This window comes from Cynoglossus semilaevis, chromosome 20 (genome assembly GCF_000523025.1).
Source record: "Cynoglossus semilaevis isolate Cse_v1.0 chromosome 20, Cse_v1.0, whole genome shotgun sequence".
Taxonomy (NCBI): domain Eukaryota; kingdom Metazoa; phylum Chordata; class Actinopteri; order Pleuronectiformes; family Cynoglossidae; genus Cynoglossus; species Cynoglossus semilaevis.
The window spans coordinates 7,964,450-7,992,403 of record NC_024326.1 but is presented as its reverse complement, the minus strand read 5'-3'; the positions used below and the strand labels follow the sequence as shown (position 1 = coordinate 7,992,403).

General features: G+C 43.6%; 1 protein-coding gene across 9 annotated transcripts in view; it reads right to left on the bottom strand.

Moving 5' to 3' along the window:
* Positions 1–27,954, bottom strand: part of znf521 (zinc finger protein 521) — a 98,578-nt gene that overhangs the window by 44,958 nt on the left and 25,666 nt on the right. For 5 of the 9 annotated variants that reach the window (XM_025066059.1, XM_025066056.1, XM_025066057.1 and 2 more), the window contains 3 exons: positions 9,057–12,559; positions 8,866–8,950; positions 8,570–8,602 (listed from right to left, as the gene is read on the bottom strand). In XM_025066059.1, coding sequence (XP_024921827.1) covers positions 8,570–8,602; positions 8,866–8,950; positions 9,057–12,559 — 3,621 coding nt within the window. The remainder of the gene's footprint in view (positions 1–8,569; positions 8,603–8,865; positions 8,951–9,056; positions 12,560–27,954) is intronic. The other 4 variants (XM_017042474.2, XM_017042477.2, XM_017042473.2 and 1 more) reach the window with 3 other exon arrangements.

Sequence of the window (27,954 nt, the reverse complement as noted above, 5' to 3'; positions counted from 1 at the left end):
AGGGACGTAGGTAGGTAGGTGTGACCTCCACTGACCCTGAAACCTCTGGACAGGTGGGCGGTGGCCTGAGCACGCTGTCCATTTTGGCAGCAGTTCACTTCCCGTCCCGGCAGGGAACTCAGGCCATGATGAGCAGCTGGGTTGCAAACACTAAGCACATTAATATCTTCTTAATGATAATAATCATTATGGCATAAGCACCTTCCCCAAAGTGGGAAGGCTCATGGAATGCGCCAGGGTAGCATCGTCGTTAAGGTACAAAAGAACCGAAATGAAACGACTCTTTTAATGGGCAGAAATTTCCAGCCACCGGAATAATGCAAACACTAATAATATGATAATGAGATACACAGATAAGAGATAAGGCATTAGCCGAAGGCCAAGGACGCCGCGGAATCACAGGAAATATATGAACAAACAACTCGAACCTGAACAGAAACACGGGTCGACGGAGTTAATACTGCAGATATACACCGTGTGATAAATAATGAATGCCAAAATTAACTTGTATCACAGAAATGTTTTAATTAGCACAGGACATTGCTGTGATTTTTTTATGCATTCCTGGATTCACCAGAGCACTCCAGCACTCTGTCTTCCACAGTGTCTTTGAATTTATGATGTGGCACTAGCACACTGCATTTACCATACACTCGCCTCATTTAATATAACTGTCAGTATTCACCTATCACAGGCCATTATCTGTCTCATCCGCGTTCATTATTGAAGCTAATGATCTGTTGTCCTCTCTGCTCCCCATTGAAGGAGGACTCCATTAAAAGTCTCTTACTAACTTAATTAGTAATTATAAATGTTAAAGATTAATCAGAGAGCGAGTGGCTTAAGGTTTACGTCTCTAGGCAGTGGTGGGACAAATGGAGAGACAAAGAGCCATGTCACTCCATTGTTCACACTCCAGTGTCCTGCTGGAGATGAGAGGAGACATATGAAGAGAGGCGAGGTAACAGCACTTCACCTCCTAATGGCCAACACTGGGATTTTTAATGAGAAATTTGAAGAGAAAATATAGAAACGTTTATATAAACTTTTAGAAAAATAATAAAAATATAGCTGTAATATTTTATTTTAAATTATATAATATTTTATAATTATATAATTATCAACAGTGAGAGACTTTTTTAGTAGCACAGTTCAGTAGGACTCTAGCCATGCAAAAAGTTTCGGGTTTGATTCCACCTAGTCTCTTAGCAGCACCTGGGTCAGTTGTATCTTCCTGATACAACTGACAGTTTTATTTGAAGACAGATCTGGACGTCAGGCAGGTCAGTCATGCTGTACACATACACCTAATATTTACCTGTATGTCCTAAATAAATGTCTTGTGTTATTTGTGTAAATTCAGTGAAGCTAACAGGAAGAATTAACAGCCTGAGATGAATTTATGGCTTTTCAGGCCACAACTTCTACATTTAGAGGAGGTGTACAGAATATTCTGTAAATAGATTTGCATTTTCAAGATGAGCACAGTGATTCTAATTTGTATAGTTGTTATGCTAGCAGTTCTTTTTTTACTTTACTTTACCAGCTCTGCTGTATTGGATATAACAGTGTTTCCGGAAGCAGCATTTAATACTGTAACCTATGATGCATGCAGTAGTTACATTATCTCTTTGTAACAAGGTGGAAATAGATCCCCTTAATTAAATCCTGGGTGTGCACTAATTCCTTCTTACTTCTGCACCTCTCTGACGACTCCACGTCAGCAGAAGCCTGAACTCCAGTAAACATATAAGCACTGATATCAACATTAAACCTTAATAACTAATAAAGCTTTCATCCAGGGAGTTCCTGTGTGATTCCCATTAATGCGGGGGGAATTGCCCAGGACCATCTCTCTCTGTTTTTCCGGTGTGCGCGATGATGCTTAAGCCAGAGGGTCGGAGGGAAAACCAGGAAGAACTTTCACTCTGCTGAGTTAGAGACACAAACTGCCTGAGCTTCAAACACACTTCACACGGGAGGACATTTGCTGAGTCGTTTTGATGTTTTCAGACCACAAGCATCACCACTGATTGCACTCTCTGATTCAGGAGATGGTTCGGATGGAGGGGGACGTGGGGGGGTCAACCAAATCTGGCATCGAATAACAAGCATCCATTTTGCATTTACATCTGCCCTCTCTCTTCGCAGGACAGAAATGGCGGCGCTTTGGCGCTGGCTGTTGAACAGGGAGTCCTATCACCGAAGAGACAGAGCAGGGTGATGGTGGAGGAGCTGGCCACTGGCCCACAGCACCTGAAACCTATTAGAGAGCTTTGGAACATTCCACAGGGTTCTTCTATTTTTGCCACAGGGCATCATAAAGATCCACACAGAGATGGCTGCTGTGACTCAGACACAGACAAACAATCCACGAGGTAAGGCTCTGAAAACTCGGGCGTGTTATAAAAGAGTGCAACACCTGAGTGTACAGCTAACGTAAAAACAAAAACCAAAAAAACAAACATGTTGCTTCCACCAGATTCCTGCGTTTGCCTTTAGTCCCTGCTGAGAGTAAACTGTTATCTAAAGGCATAGACTGTGGGTTGTTTTTGTTTTTTTTTGCTCTAAGGTTTACAAGGGCTTTTTCATCATCTAAGTGAAAAGCATGATGTTAACATTTACTGCTGGCAAGCGAAGAAAAACTTTCATCAACTTTTTATCAAATTGTTTGCCATCTGGACTTAAAACAGTAGGGGCCCAATAACGTACTGACACTAAAAACAAAACATGCATAAACACACACAACCTGGTGCCAAATTTGTTTGAGACTGCCTTACTTCTACCACTCTGTGTGTGTGTGTGTGTGTGTTTTAGTGGTACCAAGGCCCATCGCTTTGGCTGGATCTGTGTCCATGCCTCTGTGTTATGCTCATTGGGTTTAGCTCTATGGGTGTCTGTGGCCTCTCCTCTGGCCGCCCGTGTCCATTTGCTCTGCGGGTATGGCAGGCCTGAGCTGACAGATGGCTGCCCCTCTCCATTCCGCTCCAGAGTAACACAGTAACTGGTTTTTCCTCCGCCGTTGACCTTGCCACAGCCAGCCAGCAATCCAGGCTGGCACTCGGCCTGTCGAACAGGAGGGTAATGAAGTCCAGCGCTGCTCACATGATTATTAAGGCTTTGACGCTGGGGGGGCCTTTCAGGACCCTGTCCCCCTCCCCTCACTTCCCATGTCTGCCACAGCCAAAGTTCGACGAGGATAGTCATTCGTTACATGGTACTTTGGAAAAACACCACAGTGATCCATAAAGAGAGATAAAACTTTTTTTTGTGGCAGTTGGAGTCCGGCTGTATTCTAACACTTACAAAGGGTATGACTTTAAAAACTCGTCTTTGGTACTACTATGGTACTGCTGTCCCTACGTGCCTGTCATTCCAAAAGCACAGCAAAGTTAGATCAAATCTGTCACACTTATATTGGTGCTGACAACCTCTAAATGTGATGGAGTCCGGCAGCAGAGCACCACTTCACTCTCACTGTAATTCTCTCTTACTACCAGCCTCTCCAGGCACGCTCGGACCCCTGGTCCCATCAGAGGCAGACTGGGATTTGAGAGGTGTAGGTTGCAGCGCTGACCTTTACTAAGGCAGGGCTGTCTGTTTGCACTTCTCCCCAAAGCCCCCCCCCCCTCCAGACTGCTAAGCAACCCAATCAGACCAAGGGTCCTCGTGCACCTATGGCCTCTGTGACATCTCTGAGACCGTGGGGAGACGGAGTAATGCAAAAGTTAATTCTGATCATCCAGTATTTATGGGCTCCTCTTCAGAACAAGGCAGAGCATTAACACTTTAAAAGAGACATCCCTCCTGTATATCAATAAAACATGGACACAAGCTCGGAGACTACCTTTATTCAGGTCGACCGAGCTCCTAAGTAGACTTGTAAATGAGGATTTGAAATGTACTGTTAATGTCCTCGATATGAAAGAAGTGAGTTGAATCCATACAAATTGGTGTTACTGAAGACCTGTCTGAATTACTAGGAACATATTTAGAAATCCAAGCCAAAAAGACAATCAAATTGAGCAATTACGGGCCAAGGGTCAATAACATTTGCGTGACAATTGTTTAGTGAATAATAATATATAACAGTTTTCAGCACTAGCATGCATTAGTCAAGCCCTTATTCCATGTGAAAGTATTCATTTATAAAAATTCAAATTCAGAAGATGATTCTGCATGTGTCTGTAAATGCAAAACCAGATGCTGAAGGTGTTTGACCTTTGAACCCCAAGCATCACTCTATTATAAACTACCATCCTCACCAAACAGATAAATCACTTATCGATAAAAAGATGCAAAAACAGAAAAACAGCGCCTGTGATGATGAGTTTTAAGTCTTGTGATCTTCATACATTTAAAGGCAACCACTGGTGCAGAACTTATATTGGTTGATACATTCTTTGAAAAACCAAGCCAAGCGAATGAGCACAGTCCAACAACCACACTCTGTGATGCACTTGCCCCAAATCACCATGGCAGCACCAGCCTGCCCATTGCAATGCAGCGAGGGGCAGAGAGTGCTCACTCAGAGTTTGTACAAACAGGCTGTATGAACTGAGAGCATCAGATATTTTCTCACATGTTGGCCTAGTCTGTGAGGTGTGGGGAAATGTCAGGAAAATCAATAGATAAGGACCACATCAGACTCAGCTTGTCTGGCCTAGCAACAGAGCATCCCCATGGTGATGTCAATTACTCCTGCTTTACAACAAAAACACCAGAAAGAGCAAAACAGTCTCTGCAATGCTGTAAAACTTTTAATGCAGTTTCCTGGTTACATGGAGGAATTTGTAAGAAACTTCTTTTTTTTTTCCTTTTCTCACTCACAGACAGACAGGTAACACTGTGGATGTGAGAGTCTTATTGATAGCTCTTTTTTTACAGCTCACTCTGTTTCCTATTCTCCTCATGGACATCACATTAGTCAGAGAGAGGTATAATGTAACGAGCAGTAAGGTGCACATAATTGCATATTAGCAGCAACACACTTGGCTGCACGGGAGGTGACTGCACTAACGAACAGAAAGGTGTTATTAATCACAAATTAATAAAAGCAGGCAGATGTAGCTCTCCGAGTATTGCATGCATGGTTTACTCTCTTCCACAGTATGTTCTGAGCTTGTTCTTTTGTTTGTTTCGGAGGATTGATCCTGTTCCTGTTCCCGTGCCACGAGTTCCGACTCTGATTCTGCCCCCTCCCCCAAGAGTCAAATGAGGAGCGTTTGGACGTGTTTGTTAACACGTGCACATGCCCCATGAGGGAACATCATTAGATACATCTTATCAGAATAAATCAGGGAAAACTATTTTTGATTCTTTGCAAAATTGCTTGTGGTTCTACATTCTATCCTGTCTGTCAGGTTTTCCACTAGGTGACAACACAGTACGTCCTTAAGAGCCAAGTTAATATGAAAATGTGAGCCCTGAATGGGCAGAGTAAAATGGAGTGAAGGGGAAAAGAGAAGAGGAGAAGCAACTAGGGGAGAGCTAAAGGCCTCTCACTTGCTCTCCTCTCCAGCTCTATAACGGCCCACAGTGCCTGCTTCACACAGAGCGGCCAGCTGTACAGCAAATGTGCCTTTCCCTCTCCGCCCCCAAACCTTTCCACCCCTCCAGTGCCCCCCTCTGCCTGAGCCCGACCAGGCTACCAGGCTCGTCTCTGTGAGAGAGGACTCCTCCCTGACTTGGCTTGGAGCTCAGTGTTGTCACAAGCCCAAAAAATCCATAGAGGTGACCCCAAAACACTTTTTTGTCCATGTAATTTTGTTTGCTTGTTTACAATTGTCCTTTTGAGCACTGCCACATTGGCAGCGGAAGTTTGGAATGGACAGAAGCAGAAGAGGAATTGGATTGACAGCAAATATGAACGAAAAAAAAAAAACCTTTCACCTTTTAAAACCTTTAAGACAGAGCCCATGTTTCAGAACATGTCGGGGTTCTGAAAATCTACACGCAGGCAGTTGAAACTGTGCGATAAATGGGCCAAACATGCCCCCCCTCCCACCATGATCCAAATGCCATAGTTCACAGTGGGGTCAAAGTGAAGCAATGGGGTGGCAGGATAGCATGCTGATAAAACCAAACAGGCTTCTGTGTCAATGGAAGACCTTCAAAAATCCTTTCAAAACAACAGGCAACTTTGTGAAAGGGCTGCAATTTCATAAATGATTATAATTATGTTCTCTTACGCAGTAACTACAGATCTAACGATGAGATTTGTTTGGTGATCTCAATGAAAAAAAAAGGCAGTAAGAGGTTTGATAGTGACGGCAGCAGCTGAAAGCTGTATAAATCTGTGTGTCTCTGGAGAAAAATCGGACACCCTCAATTCTGTAAGTGTGCCATGCCAAAAAACTCTAAACTAAAGAGTGGCCAGCTGTCTTCTGGCCTGCTATTAAATTGCTCCTTGGATGGCGGCGATATCATTTTTTTCTCCATAGGAGCATCGCACCAGGTCCCCAAACAGAGCGACCAGCTGTACAGCAAATGTGTACTGATCCATCTGGGCCCTAGCAGGCTGCGGCCTCCATCTTAAGACACGTGGGGCCGTTCACAGTCTTGGCTGGTGCTGGCCCCCAACACAAAACTCTGTGGCCTCCCCCTTCCCTTTCATTTACCTCCGTTATCCTAGTAAATGTCGAGTAGCTGGACATCACAGCTTTTACGCCCGGACTAAGACGTCATCATGTGGGTCTAATATCTATGCATCAAAATGTGCTGGCAGTCTCACAGAGGAGGAAGACACAAGCACCCGTCCCGATGGGAGGAGGCAGGGATGGTGGCAGAGTGCACTGCAGTTTAGTCGGGCTATTGTGTTACTAAGGCGGCTAATATGGAGTTGTCTGGGTGAGACAGGCTCAGGTTCTGTTGTTCCATACACTTAGCACTATAGTTATGTCACGGCACACCTCTATATATAGAGTTATCAGTGTGAACTGACACCATGGAGCGGGGCATGGATGAAAACAACACCCCTATGAATCCAGCGTCTGCTCCATTACCTACGCTAATAACACTGACAGCTGAGCGGAGATGACCCCAGCCCCGTTTCCCCTCTCCTGTGCAGATGGCCATTAAAAGGAGAAAGTGTCCATTTTTTTTTCAGTAGAAAAAGTATTTAGAGCTTTTCCAAATGAGAATTTTTTTTTCTGTCTTTTTGGCCCAAATTGCCGTGCGGTGATTACAGCCTGGATTGGATTTTAACCCCTTTTCTTCATTAAAGCAGAATTTTTCCAAAGCTGAGTAAATGTGCTGCGACACTGACTGATTGAACTGTGCACTGCTACTACTTTCTATGTTTGAATTTATATTTCTTTCATTCAGTTACATTTTGAAGTACATACTGCAAAATGGGCTTTTAATATGCCAAGATTTGTTTTGTCCAAATTTGACCAAAGTGCATAAAAAATAAAAAACAAATAGTTTTGCAGTCTGACAAAAACAACACCTAAGTTGAACACAAAGGCATGAGATATCAGAGAAGTAAAACATCAGACAATAACCCAATCACCTATCCTCCTGTTTTCTTAAGCTGTCTGAATTCCACTGTTATGAGGAAACTGTGCGTTTGTTCCATTGAAAGACATAAAACAACCAGTAGGGGGGGTCTGTTTTCTACCCTCCCAGTGTGCTCCGTGCCTGGCTTCGTGAGGGAAAGGACTAATGCTGGCATGGTACTGTATTAGGCACCCCCAGTAGAATAGTGGGTGAGCAGATCGCGAAGATGAATACAAAATACACACCTACACACTCTCATCTCGTCTCTCTCCTTTGCAAATACACTGCAGCATCAAAATCACAAATCACATGCCTCTGATTGTTTATGCACAAACAGTGGGTCCCTGATAGAATTGCCTACCAGTCCTGATAGAATTGCCCACCGTGTTTAAATTCACCTGCGCCTAGAAGCGTGTCCCAAACAGAGAGACGGTTTGGTTCCAGATCAATGAGTCTCTCTCCCACTGAAGACAACAGATAATGCAATGTAATGAAAGAGCCACCAAACGAGCTGAATAAATGAATGAATAAAGGAACGTGAGACCGGAATTCAGACGCCTACTTACTGCAGGCAAAAAAAAAAATGTTTCCAATTGTCTGTGTTCAACAAATTATTCTGCCTGCATACAAATGAAAACTAAGAAGTGAAGACTAAAAGCATGGCGAGAGTAAAACACTGTTTTTTAAATCTGGTGAAACGGGATTTAAAAATTCTTTGTTTTTGAATAAATTATATCAAATGTTAATTTGTCAGTTGATCGGATTTAATTAAATGCCATGTGCATGTACAACGCACACTGTATACAGACTTAATCTGACCACAAGACTGGAGAAGAAAAGCTAAAAAACAAAAAAAAAATTATAGAGTTGCAAAGCAAACAGTATAGATATCATTTAGAATGTGCATTAACTCTTTCAGTGTTTTTCTTTTCTTTTTTTCGAGACGCTGTCCCACAATCATGCATACATATTGATACAGTGTCATTCACATGCATGGAGAAATGAAGATGGTTGGTTTTCTATCACAACACAGGGAATGAAGTTGATCAAAATATTAAAATAATTCCACCTATTTGATGATGTGATCCAGATACTTGTAAGCCTGAGTGAGACAGAGTCAGTTATGGTGTTATATGTGTTATCTGGTTCGACTTAGAAACTTAAAAAATATATTAGAACTGGATGATATTTATATAACAGTGTGGATGGCCACGGATTATAATCATATCAGTACAATATAATCTACAACATGGAAATGCTTCGTGGGAATATATGTATATATTTTTTAGAGATACTAATGCAGCGCAGGTGACTGACTACATTGAAAAAAACTGATAAGGCATGAGTCATAGTGTTTTCTCCTACCCAGCATATGGTTGGCCACATGTACTTGAATGTCCCATTCACTGTAGAACACCATCTGACATTTGATGCATTGGTACGTCTTCTTCTGAAAAAAAAGAAGGGAACCAAGGGGAAAGTGATTATTGTTGTTGGTAAACTTCACATAAAAAGAATGCAATCGGTGATTTTAAAACAACACTGATCAACTGTACCTCTTCAGTTAGCGATGGACTGGCCCTTGGCATGGGAGACACCTGGGGGGTCTTCATCTGCCCACTGTTGCTATCTCCTGCCTGTTCTCGATGCACCGTTTGCACATGATTTTGCAACTCTGCCTCAGATTCAAACTTTACATTGCAGCTGGAGCATCGTGTCTTGGCAACGGAGGATGATGTGGAGGAGGATGAGGATGATGAAGAGACAGTTTTGCCTTTCCCCTCCCCAGGGCTGAGACCCTCCCCCTGACCCCGCGTGCCCATATTTGGGGCGGGGGTGGTGGATCCTCCGTGGAGCTGCTGCCTGCCTCCGTTCATGGTGGGACTGGAGCTTTTAGAACCTGCCGCAGCCACACACGATGCACAGAGTCCGTAAGGCAGGCCGTTGATGTCCAGCTTCACAAGATCTTGTTTGGACCGGAAGTCTTTTAGACAAGAGGCACACTTGAAGATTTTCTGAGGATGGTGTTGATGTTGGTTATGAGAGATTACATTGTTGCGGCCTACGGGATGGTTTGCAGTCATGGTACCTGTTTTTTGCATGTGAAATGTACCATGGATCTTGAGCTCCAATGTGGAGGTTACTGTCTGCATGCAGACAACACAGCGGAAACCTGTCAGGGAGTTCCTCAGGTCTGGGTGCATCTGACAGTGCTCCAGAAAGTCTTCCTCACTTTGCAGGGGCATCTTACAGATTCTGCAGCTTCCTGTGTCCAAACTCTTGCTGTGAGTAACCTTATGCTCAGTCAAGGTGAGTAAGGAAGGGAAACGCTCTCCACATATTGGACACATGTAATGTTTAACAGGCCCAAGGTGGGTCTGCATGTGTTCTCTCAGCCCGGCTTCAGAGAAGAAGGTGCGAGAACAGACATTGCACTTGTGGTTGCCTTTTATCATCTCAGCTTTCCTTTTAATCATTGCACTCTCTCCAGGTCGTATATTATGGTCTCTCAGCTGATGATTAGTCAGGAGTGAGTCCATTGTATAGGATGCACCGCAGATGTCACACCCATACATGGGTTCTGCAGTTTCCACCTCTTCCTCACTTCCATCATGGCTGTTCTGGGACTCCACTGCAGAACCTACTGCTGCCCCTGTACCATGACTGTTTGTTAGAAGACTTTGTATTTCAGAATCCTCTTTTGGCTGACCTTCTCCACCACTCGCAGTAGAGCCATTAGCACCACAATTCTGTGCCTTGCCCTCAAAAACACAGTGCTTCTCTCTTAAGTGCTTCTCTAAGAGGACGATAGCGTGGAAGGCCTTGCTGCAGAAGCGACAGTTATACTTCTTGCTGTGGGTGGTGATGTGACACTGCAGCTCCACCTCTGTGCCGAAGGATTCGCCGCAAAAAATGCATCGATGGGCACGGCCCTGGTTTTCCAGGTGGCTGTGTTTTACATGTAGCTGTAAGTCAGTCTCATGCCTGAAATCCCAGTTGCAGGAGGTGCAGCGATACACTTTCTTCTCATTGCTGTGCTTCACAGCAAGGTGGAGCTGGGTGGACACTTTTGAGTCAAACACTTCTTGGCAGAGAGTGCAACGAAAGAACACGAAAGTATGCATGTCCAGGAGGTGCTTCTGCAAGTCATCCACCGACGTGAACTGCTTGTCACAGCTCTCACAGATGTAATAAGTGGAGGTGATAGTAAAGTGAATTGTCACGTGCTTTAACAAGGACTCTTGGTTGGGGAACTCTTTGTTGCACTGTGGGCACGTCAGCTGAGGCTGCAGGCCATCCAGGTGAGTTTTTAGGTGAGTCTGGAAAAGGTCCAAGTTTGTATACTTGGCTCCACACTGGTTACATATAAACTCACTGGAGGTACGAGAAGCTGAGCCGCCCTGTTTCATCATGGTTGTCTCAACCGATATTGGAGAAGAAGGGCTGAGAGTGCGGAGGGATTTCTTTCCGTTGTTGATATAGTTCAGGGCAAGTGGAATGTTCTTGTGATTCTCCTTTATATGCTTGTTCAGCTTCAGGACACTGTTGAATATAGGAGAATTTGTACAGTATGAACAGGAGTACACTTCTACTATAGGCTCCTTAGGTGTTACAGCCAAGGGAGAGTCGAATCGCAAGCTGCCCCCATCACAGTGAGTCTGGCGGACGTGCTCCTCCAAGGTAGCCTCAGTCAAAAATCCCATGAAGCACTGGGGACAGAAAAAGGCATTACTCTCTTTGGCCACAGGACTAGGAAATCCATGTGAGCAGCGGATGTGTTCCTGGAGTGCATTGAGGTCACTTAGCACCTCTGGGCAAAAGTTGCACTGGAGTAGGGCATCAGGCAAGCTGGCTAAAAGCACCGCTTGGTCCTCCGCATTATGGACCTGCTTAAGATGTTCATTCAGATTAAGCAGTGAAGGCAAGACCTCCAAACAATACTGGCAAGTATGAGCCTGCTCTGGCTTATCCAGATGCATGGTCCGTAGGTGAATTTGAAGCACTGCCAAACTAGAAAACACTTGCTTGTTACAGTAAATACAACTGTAGGATACTTTAGCCTGTTTGGAGGAACGTCCTCCTAAGTCTGATGAGTTCTGAGCAGCCCTCTTTCTCCTGCCCCTTGTCTTGGGCACAGGTGGAGCTGTCTCCACCATCGTGGAACTGTCAACGGAGAGGTTAGAGTCAGGAGTAGTGCTAGAGACAGAGGTGTAGCCCACTGTTAGCATCGAAGGACTGTTACTGTGGTTACTCGACTCTGGGAGCTGGTGAATGTCCATGTGAGCATAGAGGTCTTCAACAGAGAGAAAGTGTTCAGAGCAGATAGCACAGGTATGGCCTTTCCTGTCCCGGCTGTGGGCCTGGTCAATGTGGGTTAGCAAGGTGCTTTCATCACTGAAGGGCTCATGACAATAGATGCACTGCAGAGTGGCGCCCAATCCACCGTCTTCTGAGGGCGAGCACTCTGGGTGGCACTCAGAAATGTGTCTCTGAAGCTCTTCTGGAACATCAAAACCTTCCTCACAACGACTGCATTTGCGTGTCTCTTTCAGCTTCCAATCATCGGCCCTGGAGAGGCTGGAGCTACTGCCGTCTTTGCCCCGTTCGTGCACTTGCATGTGGCCATGAAGAGAACTGGAGGAAAGGAAGCCTCGACGGCACACGGGGCACTTGTGGGGTTTGTTAGAGGCGTGGGTTTTCATGTGGATCTTTAGGTGGTCACTGCGAGAGAAGGCCGAGTCACACTCTCCACAGTGGTACTTCTTATCACCAGTGTGGAGCTTCACGTGTCGATCTCGGCTGCGCTTGTGTTTAAAGAGCCGACTGCAAAAGGTACAGCTGAAAGGGAGTTTGTCACCGTGACTCTGTTCGTGGCGCTTTAGGAAACTCAAGCGACTGAAGGATTTGTCACAGAACTGACATGGGTACGGCAGACCAGGGCCCCCTTCCTCTTCACCATAATCGTAGTCCTCACAGTGTCCTGGAGAAGTCTGATCCTTACTGGAAGGAGATGATGCTGGCCAGGAACACGATGGGTCATCCTCCAGATCAGCACCATCTGGAAAGGAGAGAGGGAAACAGAAAAAAAAGGAGAATGTATGAAAGAGCTGTTTTGTAAGACAGTATTAGCAACTCATTTGTCTTACACTTTGAAAAAGAAAAGGTGGGCCACCATGGTGTTATTTGTCATAGTAATTACTGAGTTGTGGTGTATGAAATTAGGATTTTGTGCAACTTAGACCATTCTTTCTTAAGGAAAACAATAGCTCACCTTAGGTGTTATGTAAAGAGTTACATTAAATATGCAACTTCAAGCATAATTAGAGGAGAGAATAAGTGAAAATACTTTTCTACAATTAACCTTCCATGTGGCCATGTAATGACTGAGCCCACTGTGACTGAAAGCACAAGCTCTCTGACATTTAAAGCCGACACAAGGCGATGGCTGTACTTTAAAATGTAAGCCTGGCATGAGGTAAATTAAAATATTTCTATTATTTCTAAACAATGACTAGAATACATTTTGAAAAAAAAAAGTCTTAAAAGTCACCTCAAGAGCTGAGGTGAAAAAGTTATCAAAAGAGAAAGAATAGATTTAAATGTACATTTCAGAACACAGCCTCGTGTAGCCTGTGGAAATGCTCCAGTGTAGAATAAATTATTTTGTGAAACATGGTGAAGTTCAGAACATCAGTCAATAAAAATCAGATTAAGGTGTTATTATCATATTTGTCAATGTGGATTGAGCTAAACACTGTAAGCTTTGAGGCAAACGGCTGTGGATGGATGACAAATGTGCTGTTTTGGGAAATGGTTGGGTAACAGAGGAAGGACAATCAATCTGCTTATATTCAATGTTAAGAACAAACAGAGAGTGTGGAAATTAGTCACTTTAAACGCGTTTTGTTGAACAATGACTTAATGTCTCTGTACTCTGATGCTTTGTTGTGGACGTCCCTGTTCGCTGGTTTTTACTATTGTGATATGAATGAAAAAACAACAGAACAACTCTTTCCACAAGTTCAGAAGGTTACAGGCCACTTCTTCCCTCACTTGAATTCTAAGTACTGTGGACTTCCTTACCTAAATAATAATAATAAAAAAAAAACGTAATTCCAACCCCTTCAGAAAAAACTGTGTCAAAAGGCCAAAACTTAGAATGGGAAAAACAAGAGGAAACTCCAAAGATTTATGAGAGGGACGACGGAAAAGCACGAGCTCTTTCCAGGATCCAACCTCTGTACAATCCTTCAGCTGACAAATCTAAGTCTCCCTCCGACCCTCCCTCCCTCCTGCTCTTCTGTTGTTTTTGCTGGGAGATCTGACCTTTGTCAGGATATCATGCCCTCTCTGAGTACTTACCCCCATCAGGTCCTATCTTCAGGAAACAGATGGGGTCGGAGGCCATTCCCTTGCCCCTCTAAACTGCTGAAAGCGGCACATCGAGGGCCCACCTCCACACCGCGACCCTCGCGGAAACCTCCCACCCCTGGCAAGGTGCCCGCTCTGCGCACACATCTTACTCACGGAATAAACCTTGCCTGTGTATCTCATACATGTCCCGGTGTTTTTGCTCTCTATCTTCCTCTTCTCTCTGTCTTTCAGGTTCGTTCGAGGGAGGATGGGTGACTCAATGCTATGCCCTCCTCCACAGAGGAGGCAGATCTGCCCGCACTCATGCTGCCTCCCAGGGTATAGGAGAAGAACACAGTGCAAGAAGGATGACCCCAGCCAATGCCTTACAGTCATACTTATTGGCTTTGAGACAATGGTATAAAACAAACAAACAAATGGGCTAGCATACAAGGCTAAATGAAATTCTGCTGTCTTAAATGAGGACGTCTTTGCCTTGAGACATTACCAAACTGTCAGGACAACCCCAATTCATCCTCCGTTTTGTTGTTTCTTATTTGATATATACATATATTATTTATTTAGCGCCCTCACTCCAACACCACAAATGCATAAAAACATATCTGTGGGGGACATGTGGGAGTCACACACATTGCTCAACTGGCAGAGTAGATGTTGCGATGAGTAAACAACTCTGTTAATATTAGTTCAGTGATACATTACACAAGCTGCTGTGTGATAAAAAACTGATGTAATATTCACATTTCGCTGCAAATATGCGTGTGCACAGTGGAAGTGAGGATCGTGTCGTCATTTGGACTGATTTTGATTTGTCGTGCATTTCCATTTGGTAAACCAACCACAGATGCTTTTCTCATAAACACGGTCACTATCATCTTTTGTTTTAATTCCAGTCTGAATAAACAAATAAGTAACTAAATTGTAATTAATGTAATATGCCTGAGGGTTCAGATATTGTTGTCCCTAAATTTCCAGTGACACATTCATACAAACACACACACACACATGCTACACATGTACAGGACTCTAGCACAGCGGTTGAAAACAAGTGTGTGAATAACTGTAGATGAAAAGAGCAGCGTTCCTCAGGAGACCACAAGAGGAAAGCGAGAGAGAGAGAGACTTGTTTTTTTCCTTCTTCACCCAGACAAGAAATGCCCAGGCCTCAGCAGCAGCAGCCTGAGTAAATAAAAGAACGGGCCTTACTTCCCTGTCTCTCGGGCCGGGGGCCTGTGCACGCCAGCTCTCTCTGTGCTGCTGCCAAAGGGGATGCTGGGGCCTGAAAAACTACACCCTGCAGCTGAAGGGCTGTCTTTGTTGGTCTGCCAAGGCCTTCCTGAGCATCCTCCAGCCAACAGCCTGTCACGTCCTGGGAGGAAGACCTCCATCTTAAGGCCTGTCCCTCTCTGGGCGTTCTGCCTCTACCCCGTTCCGTCTCTTTTAAATTTCTCCTATATGGAACAAAACAACCTCGTCTGGAGTGCTGCTATAGGCGACAGTATGAAATGTCAGTCATATTTAATATTGTTTGTAGAGAAACTCTGGTTTACGGTTGATGTAAAGGAAATAAAAACGGAATAACGTGTCAATCTGAAGGAAATGCATCTGGTGAAGAATTAACGTTCAACATTAGTGTTTCCTATTTCTGTCATCTATAAAGAAGAAACCACACAAATTTCCCCTTTCACACACAGGTCTGAGTTTCCTCTGAGCCGGGCTGAAGTGCTCTTTGTGCTTCACTTCCTCTTAGTCCATTTATAGTAACCTTTCCCTGAGTAAATACTGCTGTTCAAATAAGATCCTAAATCCTGGAGACAGGTACAACTCGCAGCACATAACTCTCTGCAGTCTTTTTGGGATTAATGCAATTATCGTATCTGCAAATTCACTGCTTCAATAAATGTTTTTGAACCTATTTAAAAGTCAGAAACTCAGTTAATGTGATTTGCAGATGAATTAAACCCAGTATAGTATAAGATGATGAGATGCTGTTGTGGTATAAAATCAAAGAAAGATTAAAATAATTTCACAGATGGAAGAAGCCTGTTTGAAACCAAACTAACACAATGTACTACCCTTATGACAACTGAAAAAAAAAAGTTTGCATGGCACATGACTAATATATGAATTTATAGAATAAACAGAAAGAGCTTGAGATTGATAAAGTCAATAAAAAAAATGTAGACAAAGCCTGACAGACAGGAATTAGTGATTCTCTCAGTTGGTTTGGGACAAACACCGTGACCTGAAACCATTTCGGGGCGTCAGTTTGGGAAAAACTCTCTGCTCAGTGTCTGAGGTCCTGGCCGTAGTTCAGTGCGGCTTATCGTTGTCTGACAGCATAGAACAGCTCTTCTTTTTGGGAAGCCAAACGCTTATCCGCGTCCAGGACCTTATCTTATCAGAAAAAGTGTTTTTGCTATCGCTCGTCTGCCTCTGCTGCAGTGCGCTCCACTTTGTTCAAAAGCAATTCTAGTCAAGCGAATCATGCCCGTGCTTTATGACGCCAAAAGCGTTTCTTCCTACGTGTTGTAGCAGAGATCTGCGGAACGAAGCGGTTGTCATCAGAGATGTGTTTGTGTGAGCGTATACGTGGCACATCGGGGATTAGGGATTCATTGAATAAACAAAAAGCTGACAAGTTGTCTGATGTAACACCATGACCCCACTTCATATTCAGACGCCGGATCTTTTTACAGTTACTGGGAAAAGTAGTGAGTCTTTCCCCGTGAGACTCTGCATGTGTCATCTCCACGCTTTTCCTGTTGTGATGCCCAAATAGCAATGTGTGTCTGAACAACGCGCTATCATATACAGCTCTGTTTGTGACACAACCACTTAAGATCTAATAGAAGAGGTGGTGAGAAAAAAAAGGAAAAAAATCTCTCCATTAGCAAAAAAAAAAAAAAAAAGAAACACCAGTGTCCACAAATAAGAGAGAAAGAAAGAGATGGAGACAGGGGAGGGGGGCGTCAAATTTCTGGGACTCCTTCCAGTCAGATGAACGAATCACTCTGTTGATTTCAGGAACAAGAACTCAAAGGACACGCCAGCGACTGCAAAGGCCGAGGGGCTGGGCTTCACTCACAGCCGACCTGCTACATCTCTCTGCTTTAGCAGATCAAATCCAGTCAAAATAAAACACTTACAACGTCAGCTAAAGTGCCAGGTGGCTGCACATCCAGCTGAGTAACACACAGGCGCGAGTGTAAGCACAAAAAACCACAAACACATTCACTCACAAAATTAACACCTGCACGCTTTTTTTGTTGTTGTTTGTTTGTTTTAAATTAATGCATTTTTTCTCTTTATGTGCAGTGTTTGTCTACTTTGCCCATCTTTGTTCTTTGTCATCTTTTTTTTTTTGAACACACAATATTTTTGCACATCTGTGAGAAATGTCAGGTCCCTCTCCTCCTTTCCAACAGATCAATCAATTGTAGTTTGACGCATGATCAGTGAACTCTGGCAGAACAATGGCTGATTCCATCTTTTAGGGGAGGAAAAAAATTGCTCAATTACATCATTGTAAATAAAACATTCTGCTAAAAGTGAGAAAGTGACTAAGAAGAAGTCCCTGAGTCACTGCCTTTATATTACGCAGTTAAAATGTAATAATAATTCTGCAGGAGTGTCAGGTCCTTGCACTTTCTTCCTCCTTCATCCAGCTCCACACTCAGCTGAATACTTAACAATCTAGGGCTAAGAATGCAGAATATTTGTTTAATAATTTACCCTAAAAGTTGTTCTGTCGTTTTTATAGGCCACTGGCTGTTAACAGTCATCTTGCCATATGCAGTGACACGACCCTCTGTTTTTTTTTCTTATTTCCTGTTTCATTTACCAGTGAGACTGAGTTTAGACAAGACGATAAAGGTTTTATTTTTTAGTGAGAATCTCTAAATTATACCTTGTTTTTGTCAACTTTAACGTTTGGTGGAGGCATCAAGCCTTACAGAAGGGCAAAGCTTAATGTCTACAATCATAATTTATTTCTCGCACTTGTTGTAAATGGAAGGCCTGAACAGTTCTGTTAGATTTAGACACACACGGTGTCACGAGAACAACGGGTCAAACTGACTTATTCTGCTCCGAAGGTGTAATACTATACAAAAAAGTAATCATTACTCAGTTATTTCCTTGTAGAAGTATAAATATCACAGTGACATTTAAGACAGCAACATATTACCGCCTCTCGCTGGTCATGACACCAGCACATATACACTTTGAAGCAGGATACGCACACCATGCACAAACACTTGGTGTTGTCTTTTTGCCACTCTTCACACCGAGGCTGACACAAAGAGCTGGGACATCAGGCGCTGCCCTGACTCTCGGTCCATTATTCTGGCCCTCATGGCTCTGTCTCTCAACCATGGGGAAGCAGCAAACTGTCAACTACTTTGTCCACATTACCCACGTCCCCCGGCTGAGGCAGGAGCACTTGGTCACTGTCCCAGAAATCACTGCGCCCCAGCGGTGTCCCAGGAAAGTTAGACAAATGGAAGACCAGTGGAGGGAAAGTAGGGCGGCCAGTCATGCCTTACTCTGGGCCTTTGTATTACTATCACTGCTGTTGGGTTGTTGTTCCTACAACATTGACAAAAGTGAAATCAATGGGACTGATGATAATCGATCGATAGTCTTCGTTAATAATAATTGCAGTTTTAAAGGTGTGCAGATTCCTGCGAAGGCCAGCATCACATGACAATCCATAACCACAGCCAGAAACGTTTCCTTTCCTTCACAGCAACAGCGTTCGACCACACGGATGTCAACGACACACTGTTCACATGTAATGTGAGCGCCAGTGATAGTTGACATGTTACTGAAAAAAGCATTTGAATAATGTTTTTTAAAAAAAGTAAATAAAAATGAAAAATGTGTTTATAAATATATATTCATATATATATATATATATTAATAAATTGAATAAGGAAAGAAATAAGTCTAATAACATTTATTTTATTGGTAATATAATTTACCTATTAAATTATCTTAAGTTGCATCCCTAGTTACATTGATGTCTGACAGAAAATTGAATTGTCAGGAGCGATGAAACCGATCCAACCTGACAAAATCAACTGATTTTTTTATTTTTTTTAGAGACTATTGAGCTCAGGACAGGAAAACAATAGTGACATTTAATTACACAATCAGTCAACAAAGGTTATTTCGGTGTCTCTAATACACCACTATTTAGACTGCGGTAGGTGGTCTTATGGGTGGGCTGATGTTTCAGGGGAATTTCACTGGAGTGGGGATTGTGTTGGATTTGTCGACAGTGAATCACACTGGGACATTAAACAGCGTGTGATTTTTGTCTGATACTTTTGTCTGAAAATGGGTTTAAATATAACCCAAAATAGAGACAAGAGTATTATTATTATTATGATTGATATTAATAATATTGATAATTATTATAATCCCTGGTGTATATATTTAAATTTGAATAGGTATTAATAGGGGGAGGAAATAGAAAGCTCGACGTTCAGCGTTAATTTATATCTCATTTCTTGGAGGTTTATTTTAAAGGGCGCCGGTGGCTGGGCGAGCGGTGCGTGTGGTACAAGTGTGTTTGTAGGCAGAGGGGTCACCTCCTGTAGAACGACTGGTGGAACAGACAGGAAGGACAGTTGACCACTTCAGGTAGACTCTATGACAAACAGGAAGGATTCTGTTCCCCAGGCCTTGGCTGAAGCAGCAGCCACAGTGAGCCTCCCAGGGGGAGAGAGGAGGATGGCAATCTGTCCCCCAGCATGCCCCTTCACCGCCTGCCTCACTTCTCTGGCTCTAAGGGAGAGCTGGGCCAGGTGGGACTGGACTGGACTGGACTGGACTGGCCTGGGCTCCCACAAGGCATTGTGAATCATGTGTGTCCACAATTTGGCAGCCAGGGCACATGCAGGACCCAGTGGACACTGAGCTAACCAGTCAGCCAGTCAGCCAGTCAGCCACCGTGAGCGATGCTGCAGCACTGTGTACTAATATTTCCTCACCCGACAGCACAGTGAGCTTACTTAGACGCTCCCTATATTTTCCCCCCTCTGTTAGTTACTTATGAAAATGTGATTTATGTGATCATCTCAGAGAAGAAAAAAAGAAATAGGAGCATGCCTAGAAATGTGCTGAGTTACTGTACGGTCGCTTCATTAAAATAGGGTTGGCTCTGCAAGATTCAAGGGCCGCCATCCATTACTTAAAACCAAGCACAGCACTCACCGAATTCAGAAAACAGAGTCTAATTCTTTTTGATCAAACTAACTCGTGGTGACCCACAAAAGTCAGGCAAGTCTTGAAGCAAGCATTATTTTACTTTTTAAGGAAAGCATCAGAAAGTTTGATCTATGTTTCACAGAGCTGGGAATATTTTTAGAAAATGAAGTTAGGCGTGAAAAATTCAACTTTTTTTCCCCCCTCCTCCTCTCGCTGCAAAAGATAAAAGAAAAACACCACACACACTGTAGTGTTAGCTTTAGCGTTAGCATTTTCACAACAGCGCTGACCCTGTCTTTTGACCCATGACCCTTGGCTCCTCTGATTAATCCGCTGCAGCTCTATTTGATACCTCTTCAATGCCATCCCAGCTTGTCAGCGGTAAAACAACTGGAGACGGCCCTAGAGGGAGAGGAAAACATCTCGGAGAGCGGAGAGGGAGGGGAGGAAAAACAAGCATCAACTCAAGCAAGACGAAGTATTTTCATGTATCCCTGTCTTAAATGTCAAGATTTCTTAACCCTCAGTGACTGCAGCACTGACACCTCTCCAAGGTTCACCAGAAACCGCATTCATTAATAATTAGCTCAGCTGTGAAGATAGGGATTGGAGGCTAAAAATCAGAGTGAGAGCACAAGCAACACGGCTAAATCCAAAACTTCTGTGTATTCCCCAGAGATTCCCATTTCACTTTTTTCTCCCATTCTTTTTCACTTGTTTTCCTGGTGTGTTGGCCAGGATCCCACAGGCGGCCCACGAACGAGCAATGCAGACGTCGCATCAGCCTCACTACTCCCTCCTCTCCTTAATCATGGCTCTAATACCCTCCAGATGAATAAACATCTTCATCCCTTCTCTGTTTTAAGCCAGAAGGCTTCTCCACACTCCAATCCAAGAAAGAGAACAGAAGTAAAGAGAGAAAGAAAGAACCGAGGAGTTGAAGGAGCGCAAGTAAAAGATGACAGATGGGAGGGTGGATCAATGTATGAACCATCAGCAAAGTAACAAAGCCCCGGTTCTTCCCATAATTCCTCTCTCCTCTAACCCCCCTGACACAATTATCACAGTCCTTCTAATTATTTACATTCTTCTGAAGCAGTTTACTAAAAGCAAAGTGTTGTTTTTTTTTTAGTTTTTGTAATGTGGAGGTTTTTGTGAGCTGTTGTGCAACCTTTGTCGCCTCAGACTGTGTCCACAGACTGCACAGGAAGGGGGTGGGGAGGGAGAAGGCAGGGGAGGGAGTCTCTGGAGAACAGGCCAGGCCTCAGACCAGCACTTCCTTGGCCCAGTGACTGTGCCAGAATACTCACGGCATGTGTGTACAGTATGGGAGCACAAATGGCAGACAGATTTTAGGGGGTTTGCTGTGTTTCCCCTACTATTGTTTTCCATTGGTGTAACGCCTCGCATTATGCAAACAAGCACACACAGAATAATACAGTTCTCTTGCTGCCCTCCACCTCTTCTTCATCCTCAATGCAGGGCTAAAATATGAGGCCTGAATCTGAGCAGACAAATGACTACAGGGCATATTATTTATTCATCTATCACTTCACATTGATTTATTCCTGTTTATCTATTTATCAGCTAAAAACAGTTTTCCTGGATGGACTTGTTGTTTTTGTAAAGTTGTTTATGATTATGTAGTCAGTGTGAAACTTTCAGGGTCACTGTAGAGAACAGATTTCTGAGGTCCATCCCTTAAATACCCTCTTCTCACTCTGGCAACTCACAGGATACTTCGTCCTGCCCTATTTACATAGGCTCACAGCTCCTTGGCTTAGTAACCATTTACTTAGTTACATGCCACCACCTGGGAGGATATTTATGTCCCTCTCAAGAGAGGAACTCAGTATGACAGCCAACTACACCCCCACATGAATTATCAGCCATTCAATACAAGTCCACTTAGAAGAAGTAAGAAAGTTTGGTCGAATTTATTCACATCTGGAATTTACTTCAGGAATAAAATTAGACCAATGAATCAAATGTTACAGATGTGTCACGTGTACTGAAAGAAGTAAAAGAAAGTAGTCCGACACAGTAAATCAGTGAGATTTTCGGCAAAAATGCCCACTACATGCAGTAAATGCAGTTCTTCAACTCTACCACTTGAATGTACATGTACCTGTTACCACAAAAATCCCCTTTGTTTATTTGACAGATTGTGACATGACACAAACATGCTTTCCTAAAGTTTGGAAACTAAACTGTTGAATATGTATGGAACCCATTCAAATAACCCAGTTTTAGGGTGAATGAATGTTATCACTGACATGAACATGCGTATCAGCTAATTCTACTCCACTAAATAGTTGAAGATGAGACAATATCAGCCGCTATCATCAGCCTTAGCAAGGCAACGGAAATACTGTTACACCACTGCTCTGTTATTATACATCAGGAAGCAATAACATCAGAATTAAAGATGCCTTGCTTAAACTGCACAAAGTAATATTTTTAAATGTTCTTTTTCATTTGTGTTTGTCACACTGTAATGTGAAAGGTGACTGCAGCTGTATGAGTTTCTGTCTAACCAAAATACTAATAGCTGCTAACTCTAGTGAATAAACCATGTGTTTTATTTCCATCTGGCGCTCGTCTTCACTGTAAATGCCACCGTGTTGCATTACCATATTTTAACGGCAACTCACAGAGGATAATTTAAATACTTGTTACATTTTTAATTCAATTAAATGCTTGTTATTCAAACGCGTTCTCGACCACATGTTCTTCGACACTTGTATTGTTGTATAGGTGAGTTATGTGGCTCAGTCCAACGCAGACTTTGGCAAACTTTGCTACTTTGAATATTAACAACATATTACCCGTAAAGTGACCTTTATATAAATTTGGAATGCAAATAAGTTGTGAGTGAGGAAGGAGGCAAATATAAAAACACTGCGTGGTGAATATAGTTTGAATCATGATTATAAACACACAACAGGTCAAGCCCCACGCACTCGGAAACAGGATCCATGCTGGGGGTTTTTTTCTGCAAAATATTGCATACAATAGATTCATTGCAAACAGAGAAAGCCAGCAGATCAGTGCTCTGCTGTCTGCCTTTCTTAATTTGTATTTTCCTTGGCGTTCTGGGGTTAGCAAGGTGCCTGTAATCTCTGCAGCTGTTCATTGTCTGAGGGAGAAGTTGGCGATGGGGAATATAATCCCACGCACTCTGCATACATCATGGAAGAAGTGTGGGCACAGAGGTGGTGCACGCCCTCCTGGGTAATTTGTAATACATGAGCCATGGCACCCAAGCGCCATGCTGAAACTTGGGTCAGGTGACTGAGTCACAGGTGCACCATGGGAAGATCTCTGGTGAGGAAGGCACACTTGCGCCTACAGAGCATGGTGGGCAAGAAAGGTTTGGTCTGAACTTGTGACCCTCCAAAAAACTTCAGATTCGGAGAGTACTTGAATCTGAAACTAGAATGTAGCATAAAAGGGGGTCATTCCTTTATCTGCAGCTTTCCGACAAAAGACTCTGATTTCTGAAGACAATGGTGCAGAGATAGCAGAGGTTCGCTACATTGTTGAGCCCACATGTGTCGCTTTAATAAGAAGTCTTGATTAGAATTCGGTAGACATAACATCCCACATGTATGCACGGTCTCTGCTTTGCTGGGCCTCAGATAACCTTTATCCTATAGGGTTTAATTAATGTCAGCCAGTCTACTCTACCTTTCAGAAGGAAACGACTCATTCCTCTGCCCTCATGAAGCCCAAATCCCTCTGTTTCACCGGTGAAGCCAGCTGCCTTGTTTATCCCGACTTCAGGTACTGCTGCCTATTAAGGCCAGCACTTGTTACAGGGAAATGGTTGAATTATTTACCAACAGTAGAGAGGAGGAAGAAGAAAGAGCAAGACAGAACCGGTAAAGGAGAGGTTATTATTCTCATGCAGAGAGATTCGGAGGTTGTTTTTTTGGGTGCCTACGAGGAGGGCAAGATTAATGATCCATGGACATTAGATAAAGATGTAGAAACTGAGACTAATGGTAGCCTGCTGCAGAAAATAGGGCCATACACAAATTTTGCCTGATGAAAAACTTTGTATATGTGCTTAAGAACGTGAGTTTTTGCACATTTGGCCATGTGTAAATAGATGAATGTGTTTTGTTAAACAGACACCGAGGGTGCTGTGCGCACTCTTCACCCAGGGCAAACTGTCTGCATTCTATCTGCATCTCAGCCGCGCTGCACGATACAACAAAACATACAGAAAACAAAAGGGAGCACAGAGGGGGAGAACGAAGACAGAGACCAAACAATAAACTCAACCACAAGAGACAGAGTTTGACTTGTGTGTGTGTGTGTCTGTGTGTGTATGTGTGTACCGAGGAGGAAGACAGAAAAGGGAGAAAAGGGAAGATGAGGGAGATGAAGACAAATGCAGAAAAAGAGGGAGACAGAGGGAGGCAGAGAAAACGAAAGACAGAGGGAGAAATCAAATTTGCAAGAACATAACAAAAAGCTGTATCTCTGACAAAAGAGAACACACAGGGGTATTTGTCTAGCTGTCTGCACCAGCAGGATCCTCTGAAAGTTTATTAAACTAGAACCCTTCAAGAGAAGGCAGAGAGTAGTAAACTATACTACTGGGGAGAAAAAGACAGAGGGAGAGGGAACGGGCTGGGGGTTTGAAAAAAGGAGAAAAAAAAAAGCTAGCTTTTCAGCCTCTGTCTCTCAGAAATTCTTTTATTTCAGCCATGCATTAAGTAACCTCCCCACTGAGTTCTGCTCCCCTTCCTGGTGTGGATAAAGCCGTCCCTCGGGGGAGCCGCTGGTAATTTCCAGCTTCGCCAGAAACTCAGGTATTAGAAAAGACCGCTTGGGGACCTGCCACAATATACTTTCACAATTTCATACGCTCTGAAAAAGAGGTAGCCCCTCCCTCCCTGGCTGCCCCCACCCTCCCAGCAGAGCCCCTTGAGGCTCCCCAGTTCAAATTTCTGAAGTGCAGACAACGGGTGTATGTGTGGGGGAGGGAAAGGATGGTGGTGGGGGGCCCGTGGGACTGAGCACCAGCAATAGAAAATCCACTGCATAGAGGAGAAAAAAGCATTTCCTCTCTGGTCTGGCAGGAGTGCCTTTTTTCCCCTGGCTCCCACCAGAGGCTTTTTACAAAACATGTGTTGCTGACATGTTGACAGATTGCTCAGTGAAGTGTTAGGCGCATGCACACGGCTGGCCATTTAGGGGGACATGGCTTCCTACCCAACATCCTCTACCTGAGGCACCATGTTTTATACATCATCCCCCAAAGAAAAAAAGGAAACAATAAAAGGTAAGGGAGTTGCTTCCTTTGTGAGGAAAGCAGAATATCAGAGAGCAGAGAGAGAGAGAAAGAGAGAGAGACTGCGTATAATGCTGCCTTAGCTGAACTGCGGTGACAGGGAGGAGCAACGGAAGCAAAAATAAGGGAGGGAAATGGTTTCGGGCAGGAAAGACAGCGATAAACCAGAGAGGTGGGAAAAGGAGCATGAAGATGGATGCATGGTCTGCTTATGTGCAGCAGGTGAGCTTGTCAAACCAATAAAAGCCCCCAAGACCTTCGCTTCATTTTCCTACACTGAAGCCACCTATAGGAGGCAGGGAGATGGAATCTGATCAAAGGCCAGCCTCCAGATCCAACTTCTGCTCTTATCAGGGTATCGACAGCGCACGTCTTAATCGCCCTGCGGCTCCAAAAGTGCTGCCGTGGCAACAGGATGGAAATGGGGATCATAATGTATTCATGGTGCCGGCGACCTGGGGGCTGCAGAGCGCACTCTCAGGGGACCACACTTTACCCAGAGCCAGACGTGTCTGGGCAAAATCACTCCACACAAGACAGCAGCAGAATACTGAGGAGCCATGACAGGGAGGCAAGAAGGGAGGGAGTGATGGAGAAAGAGAGGAAGAGGAGATGCAGAACAGAGATCTGGATAGAAATGGATGACAGTAATACCACACAAAGATGGAGAATTGGTCGTGTACTGGAAGTAAACAGCTGCCGCTGAGAGGTGTCAGACTCTGCACTCAGGGAACTGAGAAGGAAAGACAGGACAAAAGTCAGGAAGCATGAGGAATTTAAAAAAAGAACCCATTTTGATTGTTAGGGAGGGAGGGATGCTGAGCTGAAAGGCTTTATCTTGAGAAGCCTACACTGCTTGACCAGGTGGGTGGTTGGCCGGGAAATAAATTGCAGGGGAAATTGGTCCAGATTATCAGGGCCACAAGAAGACATGGCCCTTTGGCCATGGGTGAGGATGGATAAATGGCTGGAAGAGTAAATGAACAAAGAGGCAGGGAGGGCAAGATTGATGGCTGAGCAGATGGGGGCTTCAGGTGGATAGAGAGCCTGGCTGCCCATCACCACTGCCCCCATACCTGCACATTCTCCATCTACTCCTGAAAAATAAATGCTCACACTGGAGATACAGCTTGCATTTTTCCCTCGTTGAATGGAATCCACTCTCTGACCCTTTCTATCTTAATGATCTCGTTCTCCTCACACACATAAAGCCAAACATATATACTGTACACGTCCACAAGCCCACACACACACACAGAGAGACCCAAAAATGCTCTCACACCTACACACACACAAAAACAAGTGAACACAAAGATATAGCCTGACCTGCTTTTCCTCAACAGGAGGGCAGCTACAACAGGCACCATGCCAGGTAAACATCCTCAAGCCTTGTGCACTCACTGCAGAGGGTAAAGCTCAATGCTGGAAACACATTCTAAAATACAAGGAATACTCAATTATGCTTTAGACAGGAAAGATATTTTTAAAATATATATTATTGTTACACAGCCCTCCTACTGTACAAAGAAATAAAAAAAAAATAAAAAAACCACACAATTCTGCATTTTATATAACGGACTTTTTCAACAGTATATCAGAAAGCCATAACACCACCCAGAGGTGATGATTCAAAAACATTACACTTCCCAAAATGAGAGGATTCACCTGCAGACTGCAGTGCATCCTTTCGCACTAACTACCCTCAATGCGTAGCACACCCTCAGGCATTCAACCCAGGGCCAAGACTACTCCCCTGTTTGTCTTCCCTTCTTCCCTTCAGCTGACAGGTTCTACAACACGGACCTGTGTGTTTGTGACGACTGTGCACAGCAATCAAGGAAGAGTCACAAAGAAAGAGAGAGACTACGAAGAGAGGCAAGAAAGGAGTGCAGGAAAGGAAAAGCAGAGAGAAATGAGGACATCAGCAACATGTTCTCACAGAGAGATGACCCCTGGCCATCCTGAGGCATCTGGTTTATCTGGCTGTAAGCAACGCACACACCTAATGACTGCAGCCGGGTCTGAGTCGAATTTTTTATTTATTTATTTTTTCAGAATACGTTCAGGGAATGAAAATGTACTAAAAACTCATATCAGACTAGAATCTCTTCTCGATGAAATGACGCAGGGAAACTGAAACTCAAGTGACTCAGAGGTTTAAGACGTAGTTTGTGAACTGAAATTACAATGTGACAATTAGAATAATGAAGGCCCAGTAGGTGGCACTAATACAACAAAGACATCATTTTGATGTATTTTTATGTATTAAAATTAAGTTTAATTATGAGCATTATTGGAGGTGTACAGCTACATAGTTCTGCGATGTTGTACCCATACCACTATGGCACAGTCTGTGTAAATTTAACTGAGCATTGACAGTTAAATAATTAAGTTAGATAATTAATTTAATCACTACAAACTAAAATGCATAGATTGTGTGTAGGTTTAGGAATTAAACTCATATGAAAAATTTAAAAGCAGACTTGATCACATGATCCAGGCATAGCACCTCCTGCAGTTTAGGGTTAACTTTGACTTGGTCAATCAACAAGAGCTCA